This window comes from Palaemon carinicauda, chromosome 3 (genome assembly GCF_036898095.1).
Source record: "Palaemon carinicauda isolate YSFRI2023 chromosome 3, ASM3689809v2, whole genome shotgun sequence".
Classification (NCBI taxonomy): Eukaryota; Metazoa; Arthropoda; class Malacostraca; order Decapoda; family Palaemonidae; genus Palaemon; species Palaemon carinicauda.
Window position 1 is genome coordinate 145,168,264 of NC_090727.1, and position 24,116 is coordinate 145,192,379.

At 43.7% G+C, this 24,116-nt stretch overlaps 2 protein-coding genes across 3 annotated transcripts in view; one reads left to right on the forward strand and one right to left on the reverse strand.

The window, feature by feature from the left end:
- The window catches only part of LOC137638592 (melanopsin-A-like), a 96,411-nt gene extending 89,678 nt beyond the window's left edge, over positions 1–6,733 (forward strand). For both annotated transcript variants that reach the window (XM_068370796.1, XM_068370797.1), the window contains exon 5: positions 5,956–6,733. In XM_068370796.1, coding sequence (XP_068226897.1) covers positions 5,956–6,511 — 556 coding nt within the window. In that variant the 3' untranslated portion in view covers positions 6,512–6,733. The remainder of the gene's footprint in view (positions 1–5,955) is intronic.
- Positions 6,734–6,870: 137 nt separating this feature from the next.
- Positions 6,871–24,116, reverse strand: part of LOC137638591 (DNA repair protein REV1-like) — a 104,565-nt gene continuing 87,319 nt past the window's right edge. The window contains exon 16 of the mRNA XM_068370795.1: positions 6,871–8,541. Within this exon, the coding sequence (XP_068226896.1) occupies positions 8,412–8,541 (130 nt within the window). The 3' untranslated portion in view covers positions 6,871–8,411. The remainder of the gene's footprint in view (positions 8,542–24,116) is intronic.

Sequence of the window (24,116 nt, forward strand, 5' to 3'; positions counted from 1 at the left end):
GGCTAAAACGAGCAGGAGAATCATTTTCAGGGTAACGTACCTGTTCGAAGCTAGCCTAACCAGTTCTTAGGTGCTCGGTTCAAAGAATGTAACACTTTCACTAGGTTCCAAGACAGTGGGCTCACTTCAACTGGAGGGCAAAGCTGCTCAAAACTTATATGAGCATAGAAATTTTCTCCAAAGAAATATCTACTCCCTTTAGTCTAGACTTGGCTCAAGGAAGAAGGATGCCCTCTGACCACTGAATTGGAGTAGAATTTCTCCTTCTGGAGGTAGAATAAGAAATTGGCAAATAGGGGAACAAAGGCTCTGAGAGGAGAGATACACCTCCTATGACACCAATCACAGGAGGATGATCGCTTCGCCGGGTAGAATGCTGCTAAGGATTTGCGGAAGTATCCTTCCAGACATCTGTTGCCCAGTCTCTCAAGAAAAGCTCCATGTGTGAAGAGGAAGAGATCCTGGCATGAGACTGATGTAGGAGGTCGGGGACACTAGGCAATTCTCTCGCGATCTCTGTTAGGAGGAGTAGCAGGTATGGGTATGACTCCATCTGTGCCCCACTAAGGTGCTACCAGAGTCAATAATGGTTCGTATTGTTTTACACACGGTTTTTGACCCTTTGCAGTAGGCTAACCAGCAGAAAAGCATGTGTCGAGACACCCATGGGTGCTGGAACAAGTCCTCAAACGCAGCTCTGCTTCCTGGTTTGGAACGTGATAGCAGTAGATTGGAGGCTTGTGGTTCAGAGATGTCATGAAAAGATCCACTGTCTGACAACCCCACAAAGTCGGGATCTCCGTTGCTATCTGAGACATAAAGACCATCCTGACCCAACGATCGGAATTTTCCTGCTTAATTTATCCGCTACTACATTTCTTTAGACCGGGATAAAACAGGCTGACATCTTAATTGTGTTGAGCTCTGCCCACTTGTACTTCTAATTCACTTAGCTGAAAAGACAGTACCTACTTTTTTGTTTATGTTTATAAACGGTAGTGGTGTCACTCATTAACACCACCAAGTGTCCCGTCAGAGGAGGGCAAAATTCTTTGAGAGTTAAAGCGGCGCCTCTCATCTCTTAAGACGGTTTGTTCCTGGTGGTCTTGCTCTGTCTGTGAACTCTACACCATGTGCTGATCTAGGTGAGCACCCCCACCCTTCTCTGGATGTGTCCTTAAGTGGAGGAACTATGGGGGAGGTAGCGAGAGCAGGCATCTTTGTAGGAAGTTCTCTTCCTCCAGCCATCATTGGAGATCTTTTCTGTATTCCTCGCCTATCCTAGCTGGGAAGAGAGTATCGTCTAAATGTTGAAACCAGGCTGTTTTGAGTCCCCAATTGTAGGGACCGTAGGCATTATCTTCTCCTCTCCTATCCTAGCTGGGAAGAGAGTATCGTCTAAATGTTAAAACCAGGCTGTTTTGAGTCCCCAATTGTAGGGACCGTAGGCATTATCTTCCTTTGGGAACCTCAACTTCTCAAGTGACGTTAAATGTCCCCAAAGTTTCTGCCACCAGTGAGTTGGAAGAAGAGATTGTTGCAGGAAGGGGAGTGCTACAAACTGGCCTGCACCAGTGATAAGGTGATGGAAATCCCCCCCCCCCCCCCCCCCCCCCCCCCAATAATGCATGCAGTTTCCTCTTCTTTTCTCCCTACCTCCACTGTGACTATATTTGCTGGGAGGGGGAAGCTTGCGTCAATAGGGTTTTGAGGATGAACTGCAGCGGGCAAGTCCCTGTTCTCTGCGCTGGTCTTCATGCTTATGCTAATTGAGTGGTTGGTTACCCCGTCCTGACATCGAAGGCTGGGATTGATGAAAGGATACAGCCGCTGTAAAATAGTCACGCGTTTCCTTCCTCCACTTTTCTACCTTAGCATCGACGAAAGGACACCGCCATTGTAAAATAGTCCTGTGTTTTCTTCAATTTTACACTGTAGCACCTAACTCTCCTGGTGGAAAGGTGGTGGTTCCTTGAATAAGGAGTTAAGGAGTGTTAATCATTCTCTATGACCAATCAGCTTTGGAACCTTGAAGTAATAGTCTCACAATGCTTGAGCACTCAATTGGCCCACTGGTTGGTTGCCTGGTGCATTAATAACTCCTCTGCCCTACCTACTGTCAAGACTGCATTAAGGGCCTGTTTCTTGCTAGGGTCGGTTAGGTCATCTATATCAGCAAAAAACCCGACCTGTGGTCTATCCAAGAGGCTTCTGGAATTACAAGTAGTTATGGCCGTGATTTCCATGCCAGACGCCTCAGTCGCCGAGCAACCCATTGTCAAGCTTGTTACTGCAGGATGAAGTGGAAGAGGGTAGGGGACAGCCTACTGCATTTGATATTATTTCCTTTGGCCTAGCAAAGGCTGCAGGAATCACACAGGATGATCTCCCTGACCTAGGGGAGAGTCCTTGTTATTACATTACTTACTAAGCTACAACCCTAGTTGGAAAAGCAGGATGCTATAAGCCCAAGGGCTCCAGTAGGGAAAATAGCCAAGTGAGGAAAGGAAATGATGAAATAAATAAACTACAAGAATAATTAAAACAAGATATTTTAACAGTAACAACATTAAAATGAATCTCATATATACAGTACACTAAAAGACCTTTAAAAACCAGAGAAAAGAAATAAGATAGAATTGTGTGTCCAAGTGTACCCTCAAGCAAGAAAACTCTACCCCAAGACAGTATGGCATTACCCTAGACTAGAGAACAGTGGTTTGAATTTGGTATGTCCTAGAAGAGCTGCTTACTATAGCTAAAGATCATCATGGTGAAGGTCTTCTTACCCTCACCCTTACCAAGAGAAAAGTAACCATTGAACAATTTTAGTGAAGTAGTTAACCCCTTGTGTGAAGGATTGCTTGGTAATTGTGTTGTCAGGTTTATGAGGACAGAGGAGAATATGTAAAGAACTGGCCAGACTACTTGGTGTATGTGTAGACAAAGGGAAAAACCATAGAGAAGTATCCAATGTAGTACTGTCTTGCCAGTCAAAGGACCCAATAACTTATCTAAAGCTTTCCTAGGCTAAAACTGACCAGGGGAGCGAGAGTCTAGGTCTCGTGTTACTAGGGGAGTGACAAAGAAAACCTATGGCCGACCTCCTGCTCTCCATGGGGGGAGAGATCACACCTTTCATTATGTTGAGTTTGTCTTCCCTTCTGCTTCCGAAGGAATTAGCACTGCATGTTATGGAAGGAGACTTCACTGTCGTTCTCTTCGGATAGCTGGGAGGAGCCCAACCATTTGGAGCTGACAAGAGCCTCAGATCCAGTGGTCAAGGAACCTTTGGAACGGTCTTCCAATCCTTGCTCTCCTTCCTATGGACACCAGCTGCAATAGAAGATGGCTCAAAGTTGTTCTCCGATCTTCTGGAGTGACGTTGTTTAGATGGCAATTATATGGCTAAATGTCTATCCTTTGTATCTTGACTTGATGTCCTGCCAGAAACTTAAATTTGACAGCCAATAATTGTTTACCAATGAGATTTCACTCAGAGAGTGACCCTCTGTGGGTCAGGATGTCGGCATGTCTCCTCAAGGGAATGTAACCGGAATCCTGCCCTGGGTGTGCTTCCTGGAGCTTAGCCTGATGGGGACTAAGCTTGCCAAAGGGAGGCAAGAGAAAAGATTCTTCCTCTTAGAAGCTCCCAGTCTTACTTGGTTGTGAAGCTGGTGAGATTCCTCCAATAATGGGGAAGGCTCCTGTGGTGATGGGTTACCTTAAGTATGCCATATGTGTGTTGGAGATCGATCCCTCCAAGTGAATCTTGGCTGATCCTCCGAAGATGTGTTTGGTATGAACGTTCAGCTTTCCCAGAGCATGATCTTGAAGGCCTGTCAAAAGCTGAGTTAGAGGACCCCTTTGCCCCAACTTGCCTCTTCAGGAGAAGAGCGCTGGAGGGAATCGAGTGACAAGGGCTTGCGACGATCTGATGGAGAGCTCTTCAAGGATTTGGTCGAAGCTAGCTGGCAATAACTATCCCTGTGTCTGGCTCGAACAGGGGAGCTGTAAGAAAATTGGTCTGTGGGGGAAGGCTTAGTTCGGTCAGATGGGGAACGTCGATGATAAACATGAGGCAAATGAATGTGATCCTCAAAGGAGGAGTGGTTAAAAGACTACTTTAAAGATAAGCGCAGGGAAGATAAGTGCCTACAATGGGGCAAATACCTAGAACAGCCCTGCTTTGCTGAAGGAAGGGGAGGCGAAGACACATGAGGACGAGTGAAGAAGTGAGGCTCATTGGAAGAGCTTAGAGGAAAAGTTGACAAGAAGAAAACTGACGATCAGAGGACTGATGAAGTGAAGAGCATCCCAAAGCATGTCCAGATGATGAGCTTATAACGTGCAGAAAAGGAGAGTTAGAGCTCCTTGGAGAAAATAGCTTGGAAGTTATTTGTGATTGCCCGGCTCTGTGTCTGCAAGGAGCAGGAGCAGCGCTGAAATGAGTGCATAAAGCAGGAGCCTGGTCCACAGGAGAATTAAAGGCAAAGCTAGCCTAGAAGTGTATCTGAGACTACAAGGAGATGAAGAATGTTTACAACTAGGACTTGAGGAAGAAACTTGTCTGGAAGTGTGATTGTGAAGGTCTGCCAGCTGACATTCTAGAAGGTAATCAGGGTGGCTAGTCCTCGTTCAAGAGACTGCCACTGAAGGGCAGGTGTAAGATCCTCCTCTGGAGAGGAAGGATCGCGCCGAGGTTGTGCAACTATCCTGCAAGCATGCTCCTGGAAGGACGAGGGTAAACAGCTTGCAGCTTAAACTTCCAATTCTCGGAAGGGCGGGGCTAAGGCTCTGGAGAAGCAGGACCAAGGTCATCTTTTGCAGGTGATGGGGCAACAATTCCTGTGCAGTCATTGAACGGACAATGATCTCTGGAAGGTACCTGAAAGTAAAGGCTTGCTGCAGCTGCTCTAACAGGAAACCTTGGATGCCTAAGGAGGGCCACAACCGAAGAGCATATGACCTCTGAAACAAGGTTTAGCAATGAAAAACCGATGGACACCCTTGACCCATGACTTGTCCTATAGTTAAAGGGCCATCACTCTTGCTATATTGGCCTCTGAAGGAAGCCAAAGGAGAAGAGAAGGAAAAGTACCATGGGGTGGAAGAAGTCGCCCAAACCTATGACTTTGAGGATGACCTTGAAAGCAAAGACTTAAGGCTTCTTCCTCCTCCTGCCGTACTTCTCCCATTGGTCACTCCCGACATTCGTTAGATGGTGATATGTGTACATACATGCCCTTAGCATCAATTACACAACCAACGAGGATCCACCTTTGGAGCACTCGTGAATGTGCCACAGGTCTTGGATGACACCTGGACATTTCCTCATAATAGGCAGCATCCCCAACAAAGCAAACATGCTGGAAAGAGAATAAGAAGAATCGTTAAATTTGCTAAAATTGTTTCAGCCTGTGAGAGGGTGTGCACTCACTGACAGCAGAGATCCAAGTTTTGTTGTCAGTAATCTGATGGGGGTGGGGGGTTTAGGGGGGTTCCTTAATGCTATCAACAGGTAACTACCGATTGGTTGTTTACACCTCTGTAATTTTAATTGCTTTGTACCACCTTTACTTATCTATTTTCCTAAGTAAAGGGACGATAGTTTGTATTTGTGTAGGAACGAATCCCTTTTTATTGTTACTTTATATTAATCTGATCATTTTATCTCAAGGAGTATATCATCTAATTTCTATAGTACTTGATAATGAGAAGTTTCAAGGAACCAAAAATTATAATAAACTAGTTTGATTGCAGAATTAAATTACAGTAATTGGTCTATTAGTTATCTCTCCAAATTCTATGAATCTGCCTATGAATATAAAATATGCCAAAAAAATTCTTTAACATCAAATTGATTTTTAACTTCCTATTGAACTTGCATTTAGGAAGAAATTTTAACAAATTGGACACTGGTATACCTCATTAATGTTAATTCTCTACTTCTAGGTTCTCGCAGTGTGATTATAGTCCAGTTCAGCATTTCATGCTTTCTAGTGGAGACATCGTTTCTGGAAAATCATATGAAGAGGCCAAACAGAGGTATTTAAAGCAGAAGTATTCTCCAAAAGAAAACTCATCAGAGTCAAAGAATGCAGCAAAATTCAATTATCCTTCGGTATCTCACAGGACCTCCATGACGGCAGAATACAATCTTCAACTACCTCAACAGGAATCTTTTGAGTGTTCACAGTTAAATGACTGGAATAATAAGGAACAAGGAACAGCTAATTCCTTACCCACAAAGTCCTTGGAGCATCCAAGTTATTGCATGAAATGTGAGAGCAATTGTTATTCTACCAGTCACATGTTCCACAATGGTGAGAATGAAAACAAAGACTGGGATCAGTCTGACTGCAGTACATCTAACCTGAAAAAGGTTGGAGATTGTTTTGGAGCTCAAAACTCTAGTTTTATGAAAAAAACAGATTCTTTTCAAACTACACCTGCAGGTCATAACCATAACATGGAGAGAGATGACCAAAATGGAATCTTTACCATTTGATCTTTATCTATAAGAAAATTCACGTCATTATCACCATCATATAAATTTAGGTCTGGATAAACATATCATATTCTTATTGAAATTGTGTCATTGCATTATACCTCGTGTAAATAGCTATCAATAGAAATTTAATAAATATAGGATGTAAATAATGTGTGTAAATGCAATTAAGCAAAATAGTGTAAAAGCAAATAAGCAATATAAAGACAACTATTAGATTACTGTACTGTATATTCATTTCAATTTCCTAAGATCCATTTATGATATTTTATTTATTGAATTCTAGTTAGCTTACTACTTTCTTAAAGGGCTCCTTTTCTAATGGCAGTTCTCTGTAATTAATATTTTCAGGGTAGGTGGAATTATATGGTTAACACAGCAACATCTGATCACCCAAAGAAAATGAAATTTGCCATGTCAGCTACCACTACATGACCTAGATTTGGACACAATCAGACTTGCAGCCCAAAAGGAAGCTAGATACGTCACATGGTGGCTAGCACTGCAGTGTGGATTATACAAACGTGAAAAACCGAAAAAATTTTGCCCCAGGGTCAGATACACTTCACTACCCTTGCCACATGAAAGCAACTTCAAAGCAGACTTGAATGGAGCAGCAGTGTTGATACTTCGGTGGTTACCATTGAAGTTCTGGTGCCCATAAAGGTAACAGTTTGATGGATAAGGGAAGTCTATGATTGTCTCCCTCGACTTCTCCTCTTGCCTTGCAAAGTAGGAAGCAACAGCATCTTCCCTCTTAAGCACTCAGTTCACCCACCAGTTAGTAGACTGATGCACCAAGGAGATAGCCTTGAAGCCCAACAGGATATAGTCTGTAAACTACTACTCAGGATTTGTGTAGTCCTGAGAAACTGTAAAGTAGGGAACAGCTACTACACCATGGTCGATCCACTAAATTGCCTTTAGGCTAACTCATGAAAGTAGCCTCCATAGCAGCGGAGGACAGTTCCCTTGGTCTCGAGTCTCTCCATTGGCAAAAGTGTTCTCTGCTGCGTTGATTGGAAAAGGAGAAAGGTCAGCATTCTCAGGAACACAGAATCAACACTGTTGAGAGACTACAGAAGGCAGGATATTGATTTATCGGCTCAAGCGTAGCTAAGGAATTGATGCTATCTAGGGCCACATGAGCATGGCAACCAAAGGCAGGGTTTTAATCCTTGAGGGGCACTGAAATGCTAAAGTTGCCACCCCAATCCTCTCTAAGAAATTGAAGAACCTTTTGCGACCTCATGTAGACTTTAGTGGTGTCATATACAGGCTGCCAACACAAAAGCCTCTGTCCCATGCAAGGTGTGGAACAATTTCAACTGACTACCTCACCAAGGTTGTTGAATACCCAAATGAGGGCAAAGTCCTTAACAAAGTAGACTGTCTCTGGATTATCTATCTCTCAAGCTGAGGGCCCAGCATCTAGTGCCAACGGGTCATTTTAATCCAGAGACAAATTCCTCTGATGGATTCATCTTTGTGACTGACAGACAAAGATGAAAAGGATACAAAATAAAAAATTTTAGGTAAATTTTCCCATGAATATAAAATGTATTATTTTACTTATGCATATTAACACCTGGAAAAAAAATGTGGAATGCTAACTATAAAGACTCAGAAAATGAAGATATGCAAATTTTACTTTAATAATGTAAGGTACAAGTGTGGGTTATATTATTTTTATGTATTTAATTTCATTAAAATGATTTCACTACAGAGTAAATATTTAATTTTCAAAGGATTTGGTATCAATACTAGATGCCTTAAATATAAATGCAAATCCCTTACATTTGAAGAGGTAGTTGCATATTAGTTCTTACATATCACAGCCATTTTTTCTCAACTAGTGAAAAATATCACAATGTCTCAAAGACTTGCATAAAGGCCTTCATTAATCTTCAAGTGTAAGGGAAGGAACCTTCATCTTCCCTTCATAATGATACAACATTACACTCTGAACTCTCTCTACAACATTGCAGTAGGCCAGCTGCCACAGTTTGTTACAGGTGCGCATGACTTGCCTGAAAATATAATTCCAATAATTATTTCACCTCATAAAGCAATCAATAAAACCAAAATACAATGCCTACAATTACTGTATATATACTCATGCAATAGCTAATATCACGTCTAGATTAAACTTTTACTTAATTTCTTTATCCCACCTCCTAGTTCAATAAAAGTATTGTTAAAACCGTTTAAATCATACAGCCACAATAATAACCAAACAAAAAAACAGCTGTTTTGTTATGAATAATCAAATTGGATAACCACTGTTTTGCTTCTACAGTATTTCAACCATTGTACGATAGTAAAAAACTACTGTAGTTGTTACTGAGTTAAGTAAATAAGACTACATTATACCCTTACTTGCTATAGAGGAAAGATCAAGGAAATAACTACCAAATATAAACAAGCTGAAGGTGGGGAAAACAAACAATGTTCATAGCTGCTGAGCTGTTTGGAATTTGGGAAATGTGTGTCCGAAATTGGAGGAATAAAAAGGAAAACTGGTGGAAACTCCTAACTTGTAACAATCTATAACAAGAATTTAAAATTCATGAAGTAAGAAAAATGTTCATTCCCAAGTTTATAGTAAGTGCATTTGGTTTATGAAATAAATAAACCAAATTGGACAAAGATTTACTGATTGGAAGAAAATTATTAATTTACTTAGCTTTACCTGTATAATCAAGCACCAAAAAGCTACAAACTACAAATTACTATGCATCGCAACATAGATGAAACTCCGGTTAATTTCTATGTGCCGTTAAACTCTACAGTAAATAAAATATGAGAAAAGAATTTGAAATAAAACTATTTACCTTGCTATGAGAATTCAAAAATAACACACTAGGAAGTACAGAAATTTGTATTTTCCCTTGCTATACAAAAAAAGTGTTCTTTACCATGGGATATGTTGTGCCAGCGTGGCTTTAGTTAAGTAGCCATAAAATTTTTACATGAGGTATACCAATCTGCCACTAGTTAGGAGAGGGTAGAACAGCTCACACTCAACCTATGTATTAAGTCACTTTTGATTGAAAGGGCAGGACTTTCTAGAGGGCCAGGTCATGGCGGGACAAGTATGAGTAGAGACTTCAGGTTTGTATAGTTAGGAAAAATATAAATTACTTCTAAATCTGTCATTTGTTACTATACACATACAAACCTATTGCTCTTTACTATGGAGATACACCCTTATGTGGTGGAATTCCAAAACCAAACTGACGGGGAACTTGACCTGGGGTACGACTTTGGGCTCATACAAGCATGAGGGGTACCCTGACACCTCGTAAGCTCTCAATCTGTTAAGCTAGAGAGTTGATGGACTGGGCAATTCTGGTGAATGAGTGGAAACTAAGCACTGCAATTTAACCATATAAGGAAATAATGGGTAACACTCTTACCTAACCTAAATATTGCCCGACTCGCCTTCATAGGGAGTACGAGGACGTAACAAATATACAGTAGGGTCCCGAATTAAGCGTGTTCGAATTACACGATTCCCCTTTTCCACGATCGCTATTTTTCAAAAATAAATTTTCTGTATCCACGAGGCTGTTCAAAGTTCGCGAGTCAAGCACTACAAAATGTATCAAATCTATAGTCTTTTTAAGTATATTGGTAGCCCTAAATACGGTGATTTATAATAAATGTTACAAAACAATATTAACATTACATTTCATTAACATAATTTCATGATGAATAGCCTATTTAAGGATAAAATTCCACAACAATGAAATCAACTGTTAACTGTGCGAGTCTAGCTGACAAAATGTAAACAGAAATGTGGTTACGTTCTCGGCAATCTTTATCTTTCTCCAACCTTACGATAATTGTAATGGTAGTGTTAATGATGGTATATTAAAGCATTATTTTTGTTTAGTACAGTATATTTAAAGGCCTTATTTTTCCCTCTGGGCGTTCAAGGTTTTCACGAGTAGACTGGGTTCGTTTATCGGCAGTGAATAGCCTAAACTTCGGTAACGAGTCGTCAATATTTTGTCATATTTTAAACAGTAGGCTATACATTTGATTTGCAAACATTGGTTTTGTAGAGTAGACGGTAAAATAAACTCTAGAGAGAGAGAGAGAGAGAGAGAGAGAGAGAGAGAGAGAGAGAGAGATTTCTATGTATACTGTTTAAAATATGACAAAATATTGACGACTCGTTACCGAAGTTTAGGCTATTCACTGCCGATAAACGATTACAAACCCTTTAATGCAAACTAACTGTATCCTTTGATATTCCTCTATATTTATCACGAATTCCTTCTATACCTCCTCAGACACTCTTATTTCAAATATCTAAATTATTCTTATCACAACTAACACCATCTAGTCATTTTCATTCCATTATATCTATTATTCCTCTGGATCTTATTCCCTTTCCTTATTCTGTTTATTCGATGGGATTCGTTTTTCCCTTTACCGTCTTCCAGAATCTATTTTTAGCCACTGGCAACCAAATCCCCCCTTCCCCCATCTCCTACCGTCTCCCCTGCGAGTCCACCCAGCCTATCTCATCACTCCTCCCACCTTCATCCTCCCCTGTTCTAGGTCTGTAACCTTCTGCGTCATAATATCTCACTCTCTCTCTCTCTCTCTCTCTCTCTCTCTCTCTCTCTCTCTCTCTCTCTCTCTCTCTCTCTCTCGTTATACAATACTTACAAATAGATGAAGAAACCAAAATCGGTTTTCTTGAAGTGTCAATTAAATACAAAACGAAAAAATTATACCGTGTATACATCCATTTCAATCATAGCTTAAAATACGGTAACCGATTTCGTCCGCAAACCACTATTTTTTAGGAAACACCATTCTATTCCAGAAAATTTTTACTCTTTAAATGTCAATTGCGCTATAATAAAACATGTACTTATGTTGTAAAATTTCGGGTGTGTTTTAAAAATCGAGTATTGCTAACTTATTTTTGTTTTACTTTTGGCTGTGATCACATCAGCTGATGTCTAGCTTCCGCGCGAATACAATAACAAAGAATTGTTTACACCATTTCTTAACTTATTCAAACCATCTATACAGTTAATATTACATAAACACCAATGTGTTATAACCTATCATATTTATTGTTTAGTACTTTAAAACCATCCCTCTCTCTCTCTCTCTCTCTCTCTCTCTCTCTCTCTCTCTCTCATCGAACGTTATAGCGGTAACCTAATTGTTCGGTGACTTTAAAAATAGGCCTAGTACTTTCTTCTTTACCTTTTTTGCATATGGATCCATAATTGAGGTGGGTACAAGTTGACTTATAACTGAAGTTAGGAAAAGTATTTTGGATATTGAGGTGGGTACAAGTTGACTTATAACTGAAGTTAGGAAAAGTATTTTGGATATGGAAAGGACAATTATCTTTCGTAACAGTTTAGAATTATCGTAAGTTATCACTGTCATTAGCGGCAGTTTGCTATTGTGGATTAAACGCATAAGGAAAAAAAAGCTTTCCAGCTTTGCTACGAATTTAGGAATTTATATGGATACGGTAAGTAGAATATTTGTAATAACATGTTATTTTTATTAATAAAATAAATTTTTGAATATACTTACCCGATAATCATGTAGCTGTCAACTCCGTTGCCCGACAGAATTCTATGGAGGGATACGCCAGCTATCACAATACTAGAAGGGGGTGTACTTACCAGCGCCACCTGTGGCCAGGTACTCAATCATTTGTTGTTGACACCTCCTCAATTATTCCTCGGTCCACTGGTTCTCTCTGGGGAGGAAAGGGAGGGTCGATTAAATCATGATTATCGGGTAAGTATATTCAAAAATTTATTTTATTAATAAAAATAACATTTTTCAATATTAAACTTACCCGATAATCATGTAGCTGATTCACACCCAGGGAGGTGGGTGAAAACCAGTGTACATGATTAAAGGATAGCTAAGTATCCCAAATTTCATATAACAGTTATCTCAAATAACAATGAAATAATAAGTACCTGGTAAGGAAGTCGAATAGAACCGTTACTCTGCCTTTTATTTAAAGTTCGTCTTCCTTACTGAGCGCAGCGTTCCTCTTGGAGGCTGAATCAACCCAAAGGTGCCAAAGTACAAGGGGTTGCAACCCTACTAAAGGACCTCTACCAAACCTTTAACCCAGGCGCTTCTCAAGAATGAATAGACCACCCGCCAAATCCAAGGATGCGGAAGGCTTCTTAGCCTACCGTAACAACCATAAAAACAACAATAAAAGTATTCAAGAGAAAGGTTAAAAAGGTTATGGGATTATGGGAATGTAGTGGCTGAGCCCTCACCTACTACTGCACTCGCTGCTACGAATGGTCCCAGGGTGTAGCAGTTCTCGTAAAGAGACTGGACATCTTTCAGATAAAATGATGCAAACACTGACTTGCTCCTCCAATAGGTTGCATCCATAATGCTCTGCAGAGAACGGTTTTTATTAAAGGCCAACGAAGTAGCTACAGCTCTTACTTCGTGGGTCCTTACCTTCAGCAATGCAAGGTCTTCCTCCTTTAAGTGAGAATGTGCTTCTCTGATCAGAAGCCTTATATAGTACGAAAGCCCATTCTTAGACATGGGTCTCGAGGGTTTCTTGATGGCACACCATAAGGCTTCTGACTGTCCTCGAATAGGTTTAGACCTCTTCAGATAATATTTGAGAGCTCTGACAGGGCAAAGAACTCTCTCTAGTTCGTTACCTACCATGTTGGAGAGGCTAGGTATTTCGAACGATCTAGGCCAAGGACGTGAAGGAAGCTCGTTCTTTGCTAGGAATCCAAGCTGAAAAGAACATGTAGCTGATTCGGTTGTGAAACCAATGTTCTTGCTGAAGGCATGAACCTCACTGACTCTCTTAGCTGTTGCAAGGCAAACGAGAAAAGCAGTCTTGAGGGTAAGATCCTTGAAGGAAGCTGACTGGAGAGGTTCGAACCTAGATGTCATAAGGAACCTTAAGACTACGTCCAGATTCCAGCCTGGAGTGGAAAGACGACGTTCTTTAGACGTCTCAAAAGACTTGAGAATGTCTTGAAGGTCCTTGTTGGAAGACAGGTCCAAACCCCTGTGGCGGAGGACTGAGGCCAACATGCTCCTATACCCTTTAATCGTAGATGTTGAAAGGGATCTCTCATTCCTAAGATGAAGAAGGAAGTCAGCTATTTGGATCACAGAGGTATTGGTAGAGGATATTGAATTGGCTCTACACCAGCTTCGGAAGACCTCCCACTTAGACTGGTAGACTCTACGAGTGGAAATTCTTCTAGCTCTGGCAATCGCACTGGCTGCCTCCTTCGAAAAGCCTCTAGCTCTAGCGAATCTTTCGACAGTCTGAAGGCAGGCAGTCAGTCGAAGAGCGTGGAGGTTTGGGTGCAACCTGTCTACGTGTGGTTGACGTAGAAGGTCCACTCTTAGAGGTAGAGTCCTGGGGAAGTCGACTAGCCATTGACGTACCTCTGTGTACCATTCTCTTGCAGGCCAAAGGGGAGCAACCAGCGTCAGCCGTGTCCCTTCGTGCGAGACGAATTTCTGCAGAACTTTGTTTATAATCTTGAACGGAGGGAATGCGTACAGGTCGAGATGGGACCAGTTCAGAAGAAAAGCATCTACATGAACCGCTGCAGGGTCTGGAACAGGGGAACAATAAAGCGGAAGTCTCTTGGTGATGGAGGTGGCAAACAGGTCTATGGTAGGTTGACCCCACAACGTCCAAAGTCTGTTGCACACACTCTTGTGGAGGGTCCATTCCGTGGGAATGACCTGATTCCTTCTGCTGAGGTGATCCGCTGAAACATTCATATCGCCCTGGATGAACCTCGTGACCAGTGTGAGGTTTAGACCTCTTGACCAAATGAGGAGGTCCCTTGCGATCTCGTAAAGGCTCCTCAAATGGGTCCCTCCTTGCTTGGAGATGTAAGCCAAGGCTGTGGTGTTGTCTGAATTCACCTCCACCACTTTGCCTAGCAGGAGGGACTTGAAGTTCAACAGGGCAAGATGGACTGCTAACAGTTCCTTGCAGTTGATGTGGAGTAATCCTTGTTCCTTGTTCCATACTCCTGAGCATTCCCGTCCGTCCAAGGTCGCACCCCAGCCCGAGTCCGATGCATCCGAGAAGAGATGAAGATGGGGGGTCTGGATGGCCAATGATAGACCCTCCTTGAGAAGAAGATTGTGCTTCCACCACCGGAGAGTGGTCTTCATCTCTTGGTTGATAGGGATAGAGACTGCTTCTAGAGTCGAGCCCTTGTCCCAATGAGCTGCAAGATGGAATTGAAGAGGGCGGAGGTGGAGTCTCCCTAGCTCGACAAACAGGGCCAGAGATGAGAGGGTCCCTGTGAGACTCATCCACTGTCTCACTGAGCAATTGCTCCTCTTCAGCATGCTCATGATGCACTGTAGGGCTTGGTTTATCCTGGGGGCCGATGGAAAAGCCCGAAAATCCCGACTCTGAATCTCCATTCCCAGGTACACAATGGATTGGGAGGGAATGAGTTGAGATTTCTCTATATTGACTAATAGACCTAGGTCTCTGATTAGATCTAAAGTCCAAGAGAGGTTCTCCAGACAACGACGACTCGTGGAGGCTCTCAACAGCCAGTCGTCTAGGTAGAGGGAGGCTCTGATGTTCGATAAGTGCAGGAATTTCGCTACATTCCTCATCAGATGAGTAAAGACCATAGGAGCTGTGCTTAGGCCAAAACACAGGGCTTGGAACTGATAGACAACCTTTACGAAAACGAATCTCAGGAAAGGTTGGGAGTCTGGATGAATGGGAACGTGAAAGTATGCATCTTTCAAGTCCAACGAGACCATCCAGTCCTCCTGTCTGACCGCTGCTAAGACCGACTTGGTCGTCTCCATTGTGAACGTCTGCTTGGTGACATACTCGTTGAGAGAGCTGACGTCCAGCACCGGTCTCCAACCTCCTGTCTTTTTGGCCACAAGAAAGAGACGGTTGTAGAAGCCCGGGGATTGATGGTCCCGGACTATAACCACTGCCTTCTTCTGCACAAGTAGCGACACCTCCTGTTGCAATGCTAGCCTCTTGTCCTCTTCTTTGTAGTTGGGAGAGAGGTTGATGGGCGATGTGGTCAGAGGCGGTTTGAGGCAGAATGGAATCCTGTAACCGTACCTCAGCCAACTGACAGACTGTGCGTCTGCACCTCTCTTCTCCCAGGCTTGCCAGAAGATCTTGAGCCTGGCTCCTACTGTTGTCTGGAGAATCTGAGAGTCAGTGCTTTCCCTTAGATGTCCTGGGTCCTTTCTTAGACTTGCCCCTGTGAGAGTCTGGACGGGAGCTTCCTCGGCTGGGGGCTCTACCACGAAAGGGCGGTATGAACCTAGTGGCCGGGGTATCAGCCACTGGAGAGCGATAAGTCTTGGGGACAGAGGTGGTAACCTTAGACTTACGAGCCGATGAGGCTACAAGATCGTGAGTGTCCTTCTGTATCAGGGCAGCCGACAAGTCCTTAACTAGCTCCTCGGGAAAGAGGAACTTTGAGAGTGGAGCAAAAAGGAGCTGTGACCGCTGGCACGGTGTAATGCTGGCTGAGAGGAAGGTACACAGTTGTTCCCTTTTCTTCAACACCCCTGATACAAATAACGACGCCAGCTCACCCGATCCATCCCTGATGGCCTTATCCATGCAGGACATAATTAACAAGGCAGAGTCTTTGTCCGCAGGAGATGTTTTCTTGCTGAGGGCTCCCAGGCACCAGTCGAGAAAGTTGAACATTTCGAAAGCTCTGAACAACCCTTTCAGAAGATGATCCAGGTCTGAGAAGGTCCAACAAACCTTCGAGCGTCTCATCGCAGTCCTCCTAGGTGAGTCCACCAGACTTGAGAAGTCAGCCTGGGCAGAGGCAGGAACTCCCAAGCCTGGTGCTTCCCCTGTGGCATACCAAACGCAACCTTTCGATGCGAGCTTCGTTGGAGGGAACATGAAGGAAGTCTTGCCCAGGTGTTGTTTAGACTGAAGCCACTCCCCTAAGGTCCTTAAGGCCCTCTTGGAGGATCTAGCTAGGACAAGCTTAGTATAGCTCGACTTAGCTTGTTGCACGCCTAGCGAAAACTCAGATGGAGGAGAGCGGGGAACAGCAGAGACGAAGTGGTCAGGGTAAAGCTCCCTGAGTAGAGCCAAGACCTTTCTAAAATCAACAGACAATGGAGAAAGCTTAGACTCCTCCACGTCTGATGAGGGATCAAGATGTGCCTCCTCATCATCCGACACTTCATCAGCAGAAGGTAGCGAAGCAAAAGGACCAGAATGCTGAACCGCAGAGTCAGAACGGGTAGGAACAACAACAGAGGTTTCCTCAACTTGAGGGAAAACCTGAGGTTCAGACTGCATAGGCTGAACAACAGTCGGAGCAGAAGGCAGGTGCAAGGGTGAAGGAGGTTGACTCCTAGCAAGAGTTGCACCCAAGGATTGCACCAGCTGAGCGGAGGACGGAGGCGGAGTAGTCCGTTCCTGTTCCTGAGAGATGAGTGGAGCATGAGAAGGTTGAGGCTGCGCAGAACAAGGTAAAGTTCTAGCAAGCTGAGGCTCCTGAGGCGCAAGTGCATGGTGTAGATGAGCTTGCCTAGATGAGGGTTGAACTCGGTGCAGCGCTGGTTGAGCAGACAGACTCACGGAGGGGAGAGGTTGTTGTACCCCAACCGAGAGTTGCACCACTGGTGGAGCAGCAAGGGGAGGAGGAGGAAGAGTGTAACTCACCTGATCCCAAAGCAAGGGTTGCCTTAAAGAAGGCTGAGGCTGAACAACACTGTGAACAGCAAACTCCGAAAGTGGTTCAACATCGTACGCCTGGCAGATGGTGCTGCGACCAGGCGGAGCAGGTGCAGGCTGGGCGAGCACAGGCGGAGCAGGTGCAGGCTGGGCGAGCACAGGTGCAGCGAGAACAGGTGGAGGGAGTGCAGGAGGTGCAACACTCTCAGCCCGACACTCACGCATCAAGTCCGAAAGCTGAACTTGCATGGACTGAAGCAGGGTCCACTTGGGGTCGGCAGAAACGATAACAGACTGAGGTAAAGTCACAGTCGGGGTCTGTATAGGCAGAACCTTACTCCTCTTGGGCGGAGTACAGTCGACCGATGACAGAGGCGAGTCGGAGCTGAGCCAATGACTGCAACCTGGCTGAGCACTCGCTGACTGAACTCTACGTTTAAGCGGTCTCGAGACCTGAGACCAACGTTTCTTCCCTGCATGAAGATCAGCGGACGAGAAGACGGGCTCAATCGTCTGCAGGTGGGAGTGACGGTCTAAGGAAGACACGCCCGCAACCACCGAGGATAATTCTGTGCGCCTAACAAGGCCTGTCGAACCCTTAAGCCCTTCGACATTGCTTCTCCCCTGGGCATGGGAGCTTGCAAGAGGTCCCGGACTGGGAGGACGACTGGCTCGCACAGAAAAATCCTCACGCACCACACTGGCACCACTAGCACTTGGCACTGCACAGACACTAGCACTCGTCACAGCACTGGCACTATTTTCACCCACTGCACTCTTGACCTTCAGTTCTTTAACCTCGGCCATCAGAGACTTATGGTCACTTACCACTGATTCTACTTTATCTCCTAAAGCCTGAATAGCACGCAAAACAGTTGACATATCAGGCGGAGGGCACACAGTAGATTCGGGGGTAGCCACTACAGGGGTAGGAAAAGGTAGGGGATCATGAGGTGAGGAAAACATAGAAGAGTGAGAAGAACTTCTCCTAACTCTAGTTCTCTCTAACTTGGATGAATATTTTAAAAGACGTACAAATTCCAATTCCGAAAGTCCGGCGCACTCCTCACACCGATTTTCTAATAGACAGGGCCTGTCCCTACAGTCAGAACAAGCGGTGTGAGGATCTACCGAGACCTTCGGAATACGCCTATTGCAAGACCTACATCGTCTATGGGAGGGAGCTTGCGAAACGTCAGACATCTTGTTTCAAAGAGTAAGTCAAAGGGTGATCCAAAAACAAGCAAAAATTCATTAACCGTTAATCAGAGTTTATATAAAAGCTAACTAGCTAATATAAAAAGGATTCCAGTATGCGACAGCCGTTAATCTAAGAGAATACTTCACCAAATATCCATGAATAAACTCGAAGACCATGAGCGTATCCCAGAACGTCTAGCCGGAAGCACGACAGAGGAATAATTGAGGAGGTGTCAACAACAAATGATTGAGTACCTGGCCACAGGTGGCGCTGGTAAGTACACCCCCTTCTAGTATTGTGATAGCTGGCGTATCCCTCCATAGAATTCTGTCGGGCAACGGAGTTGACAGCTACATGATTATCGGGTAAGTTTAATATTGAAAAATAATGTTTACTAAATGTTTGTAATATCATTAGTTATGACTTAGATCATGTGTGTTTAATGCATTCGTTTGTTTATTATGATCGAAGATGGAGCGTAAACAAATGGAAGGTTTCCGTTTCAGGCGGCATCATAAAGAAAAACATTTCATAAATGGCATTCATTTCATTTATTTGAAAGTTCTAATAAAAAATAATTAGAACATTGGTAATAACAAATTCAACATATAATCTATACTTGGTAAAATTGCTGTCAATTCAAAAACACAGATGTATAAATGCGTCTGTTTCTTCGTTGTGATCAGAGTTAAACGTAAACAAAACATTGGTTGTCGTTTTCTATTCTGCTTTTTAGCGTGTTTAGGAAACGCATGATATAAAATCGCCTTTATTTTGATAATTCTGGATTTTCAATCATACAACAAGCTAGTCTATAGAGTGATGGTTTTGCTATTCACCAGTTGTATTATACAATAGATATGACAAACATTAAAATTTGTCTGTATTTTGGGTTGTGTTGTAACGGGAAATATATGGTGTTTACACCTATCCTGGTTATAATTTTAACCATTTTTCAAGTTATTAGAACTTTAAAGTATATTAAATGTTTTATTTATTTACAAAAACAATTTGATATTATAAAGAAATACAGTATAGTACAAAGAAAGTATTGGAAATGGGTAGTAAACACATTTGAATAGGCAAATTGCTGGTTGCCATGGCCACAATGGAATTATTTCTGTTAGTTGTGTGTTTCGAAATTCGCGATTTTCCATTTACACGAGGTCATTAATCGACCAAATTCTCGCATAATTCGGGACCCTACTGTACTGTATACGTATCTCAGGCTACACAAGGGAAATGGTTGTTACCTGCAGTCGAGGTAGGCCAGCTTGCACGATCCTCGAGAGGCTATGCCCCACCAGGGGTAAAGATGAACGAAGAAAAGATTACTTGTCCTGTAATAGAGCTGAGGTTGCTTACACCAATTTTTGTGAAGCCACCACAGGATCTATGGAGAATGTATCCAGGCTCCTGTGGGTTAACTCTTGCAAGTAGTGGACTGGGAAGTTGTTTTGATGCTTTCAGAAGTCTGCTTCAAGGACCTGCACCACAGAGTAGTTTCTTTTGAATGCTAGAAACGTACTAACAACTGTAACATTGCGAGCTCTGGGTCTACGATCTCATTGAGGAGAGTCAGAATTCAATGTCCATTCAATGACTTTACAAACCCAAATCGAGATTGTATTCTTGGTGCCTCTCATCTTGATCCTGCACATGCTTACCAAAGGTCGTTCTATGAGCGGACAAGCTCTGGTACAGTAGTTCTTTTGAGATAGCACCTCAGCACTTTCACAGGACATATTAACAGCTGATCAGTGTCTGGTAGTTCTTTTGAGATAGCACCTCGGCACTTTCACAGGACATATTAACAGCTGATCAGTATCATCAGTTACACGACGGAGACTCAAAATCTGGAAGGGCCTGCACCTAGAGTCTACGAAAGCAGGATTCTGAGTGTTAGTATTAATAAACTCGGGGACAAAGTTGAGCGTTACTTGACCCTATCCCCTTGAATGGGCTATGTCGTATGAAAGACCATGCAACTCGCTGACTCTTGGCAGTGCCCAAGCAAGAAAGCAAAATAAATTAAGGGACAAATCACGATCTGATGCTATCGGAACTCTGAGTCCGGAGGATCCCTGTGCTGAGAGCAAAAGAATTTCAGATGCTACAAGAGAGAATAAATGTGTAGATGGCTGTTGGGATCAGATGTTCCAGGGAGGCCAGGTGTCGTAACAGGTCTACTTGTAGAGATTCTTACTTTAGGAAGAAATGTGCTACTTAACTTAGTCACTCTATTCTGTCTTGGTAAGGAAAAAACTTGCCTAATAGGGGGGTCTATTTACATCCTGAGATACAGCAGGTTGCAGAGAGAACTTCTCGTAATTTACGACAATCCCCAGATAGTGACAAAATGCAAGAAGTGTCCTAGGATCAGCCAATCGTCAAGATAATGTAAAAAATTCAATGTCGTTGGCGTGTGCCCAGGTTAATGCTAGAGTAAACATACATGTGAACACTTCGGAGACCTGTAGACAAGGCGAAGGACAGTACCTTGAACTGGTATATTCTCTTGTTAAGGATTAATCTCGGGTACTTCCTTAACGTAATTGTTCAGTTGCTACTCTCCTCTTGGTAAGGTTAGAAGAGAATCTTCAGCTATGGTAAGCAGCTCTTCTAGAAGAAGGACACTCCAAAATCAAACCATTGTTCTCTAGTCTTGGGTAGTGCCATTACCTCTGTACCATGGTCTTCCACTGTCTTGGGTTAGAGTTCTTTTGCTTGAGGGTACACTCGATCACACTTCTATCTAGTTTCTCTTCCTCTTGTTTTGTTAAAGTTTTTATAGTTTTTATAGGAAATATTTATTTTAATGTTGTTACTATACTTAAAATATTATATTTTTCTTTATTTCCTTTCCTCACTGGGCTATTTTCCCTTTTGGGGCCCCTGGGCTTATAGCATCCTGCTTTTCCAACTAGGGTTGTAGCTTAGCATTTAATAATAATAATAATAATAATAATACTCATCTTTGAGATCCAGTATTAGCATGAAATATTTGAGTCTGGCAGCCTGTCTTACCATACCTGACACTTCCATCTTGAATGGGGTTTGCAACAGCTGTTCAAGGTAGAGTTTGATGACTGGTCTCCAGCCTCCAGAAGCCTGGGGATCTGTCTAGAACCTCTAGGAGAGCATCCTTCTCCAACATGAAAGGGCTGCTAGCAGGCTTGCTTCTATTGAAGGGAGACAACCTCGGTGCAAATGGTGCTTTAGAGTACAGGCGAGATGTTACTGCCTTATGGAGAAGGGCGTCGTAACTCACCTTCCTCCAGAGTTCTGGAACAGCGTCAATGTCTTCCAAGTTGAACTAGGAAGAACCCTCCACTGATAAGTTGTGCAACTTGAGTGCCGCTCTCTTAGGCACCTGCCTCTGGAATGTTGAAATGAGAGTGTCCCGCCTTCTCCAGATCCAGTTTGTCCACTGGTTGGCCAGGTTATGAGCGAGGAACTCGACTAGCTGGCTCCTGAAGGCAAGAAGCTCTTCATAGCTTTCTGCTTCTCTGAATTGGCTAAAAGCCTCATTGGCGATCGGATAGCCCACTGAACCAAACCAGCAATGATCCTCGAAGCGGTCAGCAAAGAAGCCTTTGCAACCCACTCCATGGTCGCGGCGCTGCAGCTGAAAACGTCATCAGGTGTGCTGCGAGCCTATCGATGGTGATATTATGTGTCAGTGCTAGAACTGCTGGGTCTAAAGGGAAGGTAAAGGGAGTATCGTCCAAGATCTCGTAGTACTTCCTCTGCTGTACAAGTAGTGTTGGAAGTATTTGCGATGAGTTTCCTGCCCTAAAAGAGTTTGAAGACCCAGCTACCTAGGAAAAGACCTTCCCAGGTCCCTTTACCATCCTAGACCAGAGCAACTCATTCTAGGGGCCTAGCAGTAATAGTCCAGGACTGTCTTTTTCCCTGGGGGGGGGGGGGTTGGAGGGATTGCCTAAATAATTGGTTTTCTTTATGCAGGCAAAGACCTACATGGAGTGGTCAGGCTCTTTCTACTCTCTTAGGACTAACAACCAATGGTAACATGCTGTTAGAGTGGACCAAGACATCATCTTGTGATTCGTCCAGACCCAAACTCGCACCCATATGAGCCCCGGCTGGTTCAGGTTCATCAACAGGGTCCCTTGCAGGGTCCTGAGACCTAGAGGGGAGGTTCTGTGTTACCAGTAACACCGAGGCTGGAACCGAACTAAAAACACCCATCTGCTGACCTGAAGGCTTGAAAACTTTCAAGGCCAAATTCTTAGGAAGGGTTTTCATGCCCTTCCCCTCCTGAGCCATGGACGGGAAGGAGGCTAAGAGATGAAATCTCCTTACAAGGAGCTTCAACTAGCTGTGGGGGCTTGTGAAAAGTCCACAGGGACCGACAGGACCTCTAGAAGTGGAACGGCTGGTTCATTAGTCACGAGCTCTACCAACGACAATCGGTAATTGTCTGTAAAAGAGATCTCGTACCCTTGCCTGTCCTCAGGTGATGGGTATGCCTTGAGGAAGTTGTCTCTTGTCTATGTCCTCTTCTCCTTATGGTCAGTTTTACTGGGATGATACCCCGTTTCTCACAAATGGGGTCCAGTACTAATGGTAAGGGGCATACCTCGAGGCTGTACTCCTATGCCTGGGGTCTACAGGTGGATCGGAACACCAAGGAGATCCTGACACCATGAGGGGATAGCTAATCGTCCATTTCACTGCCCTTAGAAGCTCTTGAAACCATGGGGTGTCCTTGGTGAATGAAGAGACAGCCGTAGGAACCCCAACAGGCAAGTGTTCGAAAGCATTCAGATGACGAGCTGTTGCATCTCTTAGCGAGTCAACCTCGGTAGTGAGCCTAGCCTGAGAAGAAAGCATACTTTCATCAGCAGGAGGAGGTCGCCTACCCACCTCGGCAGCAAGTGGCGGGAGAATGTGTGGAGAAGCGCATGACTCTCCCTCCCAGCTAGGCCCTGTTCGTCTGCAAGCCATAGCAATGGGAACGGGCATGAATACTCGTCTGGGAACCTGCAGGAGGTTGACAAATTACCTTGCATATTCCTAAAGGAGGAGGTATTTGCTTGCCTGGGTCTGCGAAAGCTCGCTGCCATCGCTCACGAACGTCAGGGCTCGTGAGACTCGTTGTGCCATAGGGGGACGAAGGCGAGATGTTAACACTGCAACCAGTTGCCAGCTGTCACCATCAGGATGCTCCGAAGAGCTGGAGCAAGGCATGGAAATCTAATGCCTGTTTGCACGGTACTTGAAGGAAAGCCCACTCATGAGAGGAAGCCCTTTCACGTTGGCGAGAAGGACGACCTACCTCGGATGATGGTACTTAGTGCGCTGAGCTTGCTCAGCTGAACTGGTTCAGCCGGTATGCTCATCCTGATGAGATTGCATACCTGGCAGGGACTCCTCAGGTGGGCGAGAAGTTACGAAGGACATTCAAGAAAGGGGACAAAACCATCTGGAGGGAACGCCACTCCAAAGGTTTGGGGGGGGTGTACGATTGTCAAAATGAGATTTACTAGCCAAATGAGTCAAGCTCGGCTCTTACAGAGCTGGCCCGATTAAATTTGGGAATAACAAATTAATGAATTATGCGGTAAAAATCTATAACTATTCATTTTCCCTTTGCCTACATACACACTGAATAGTCTGGCATATTCTTTACATATTCTCCTCTATCCTCATACACCTGA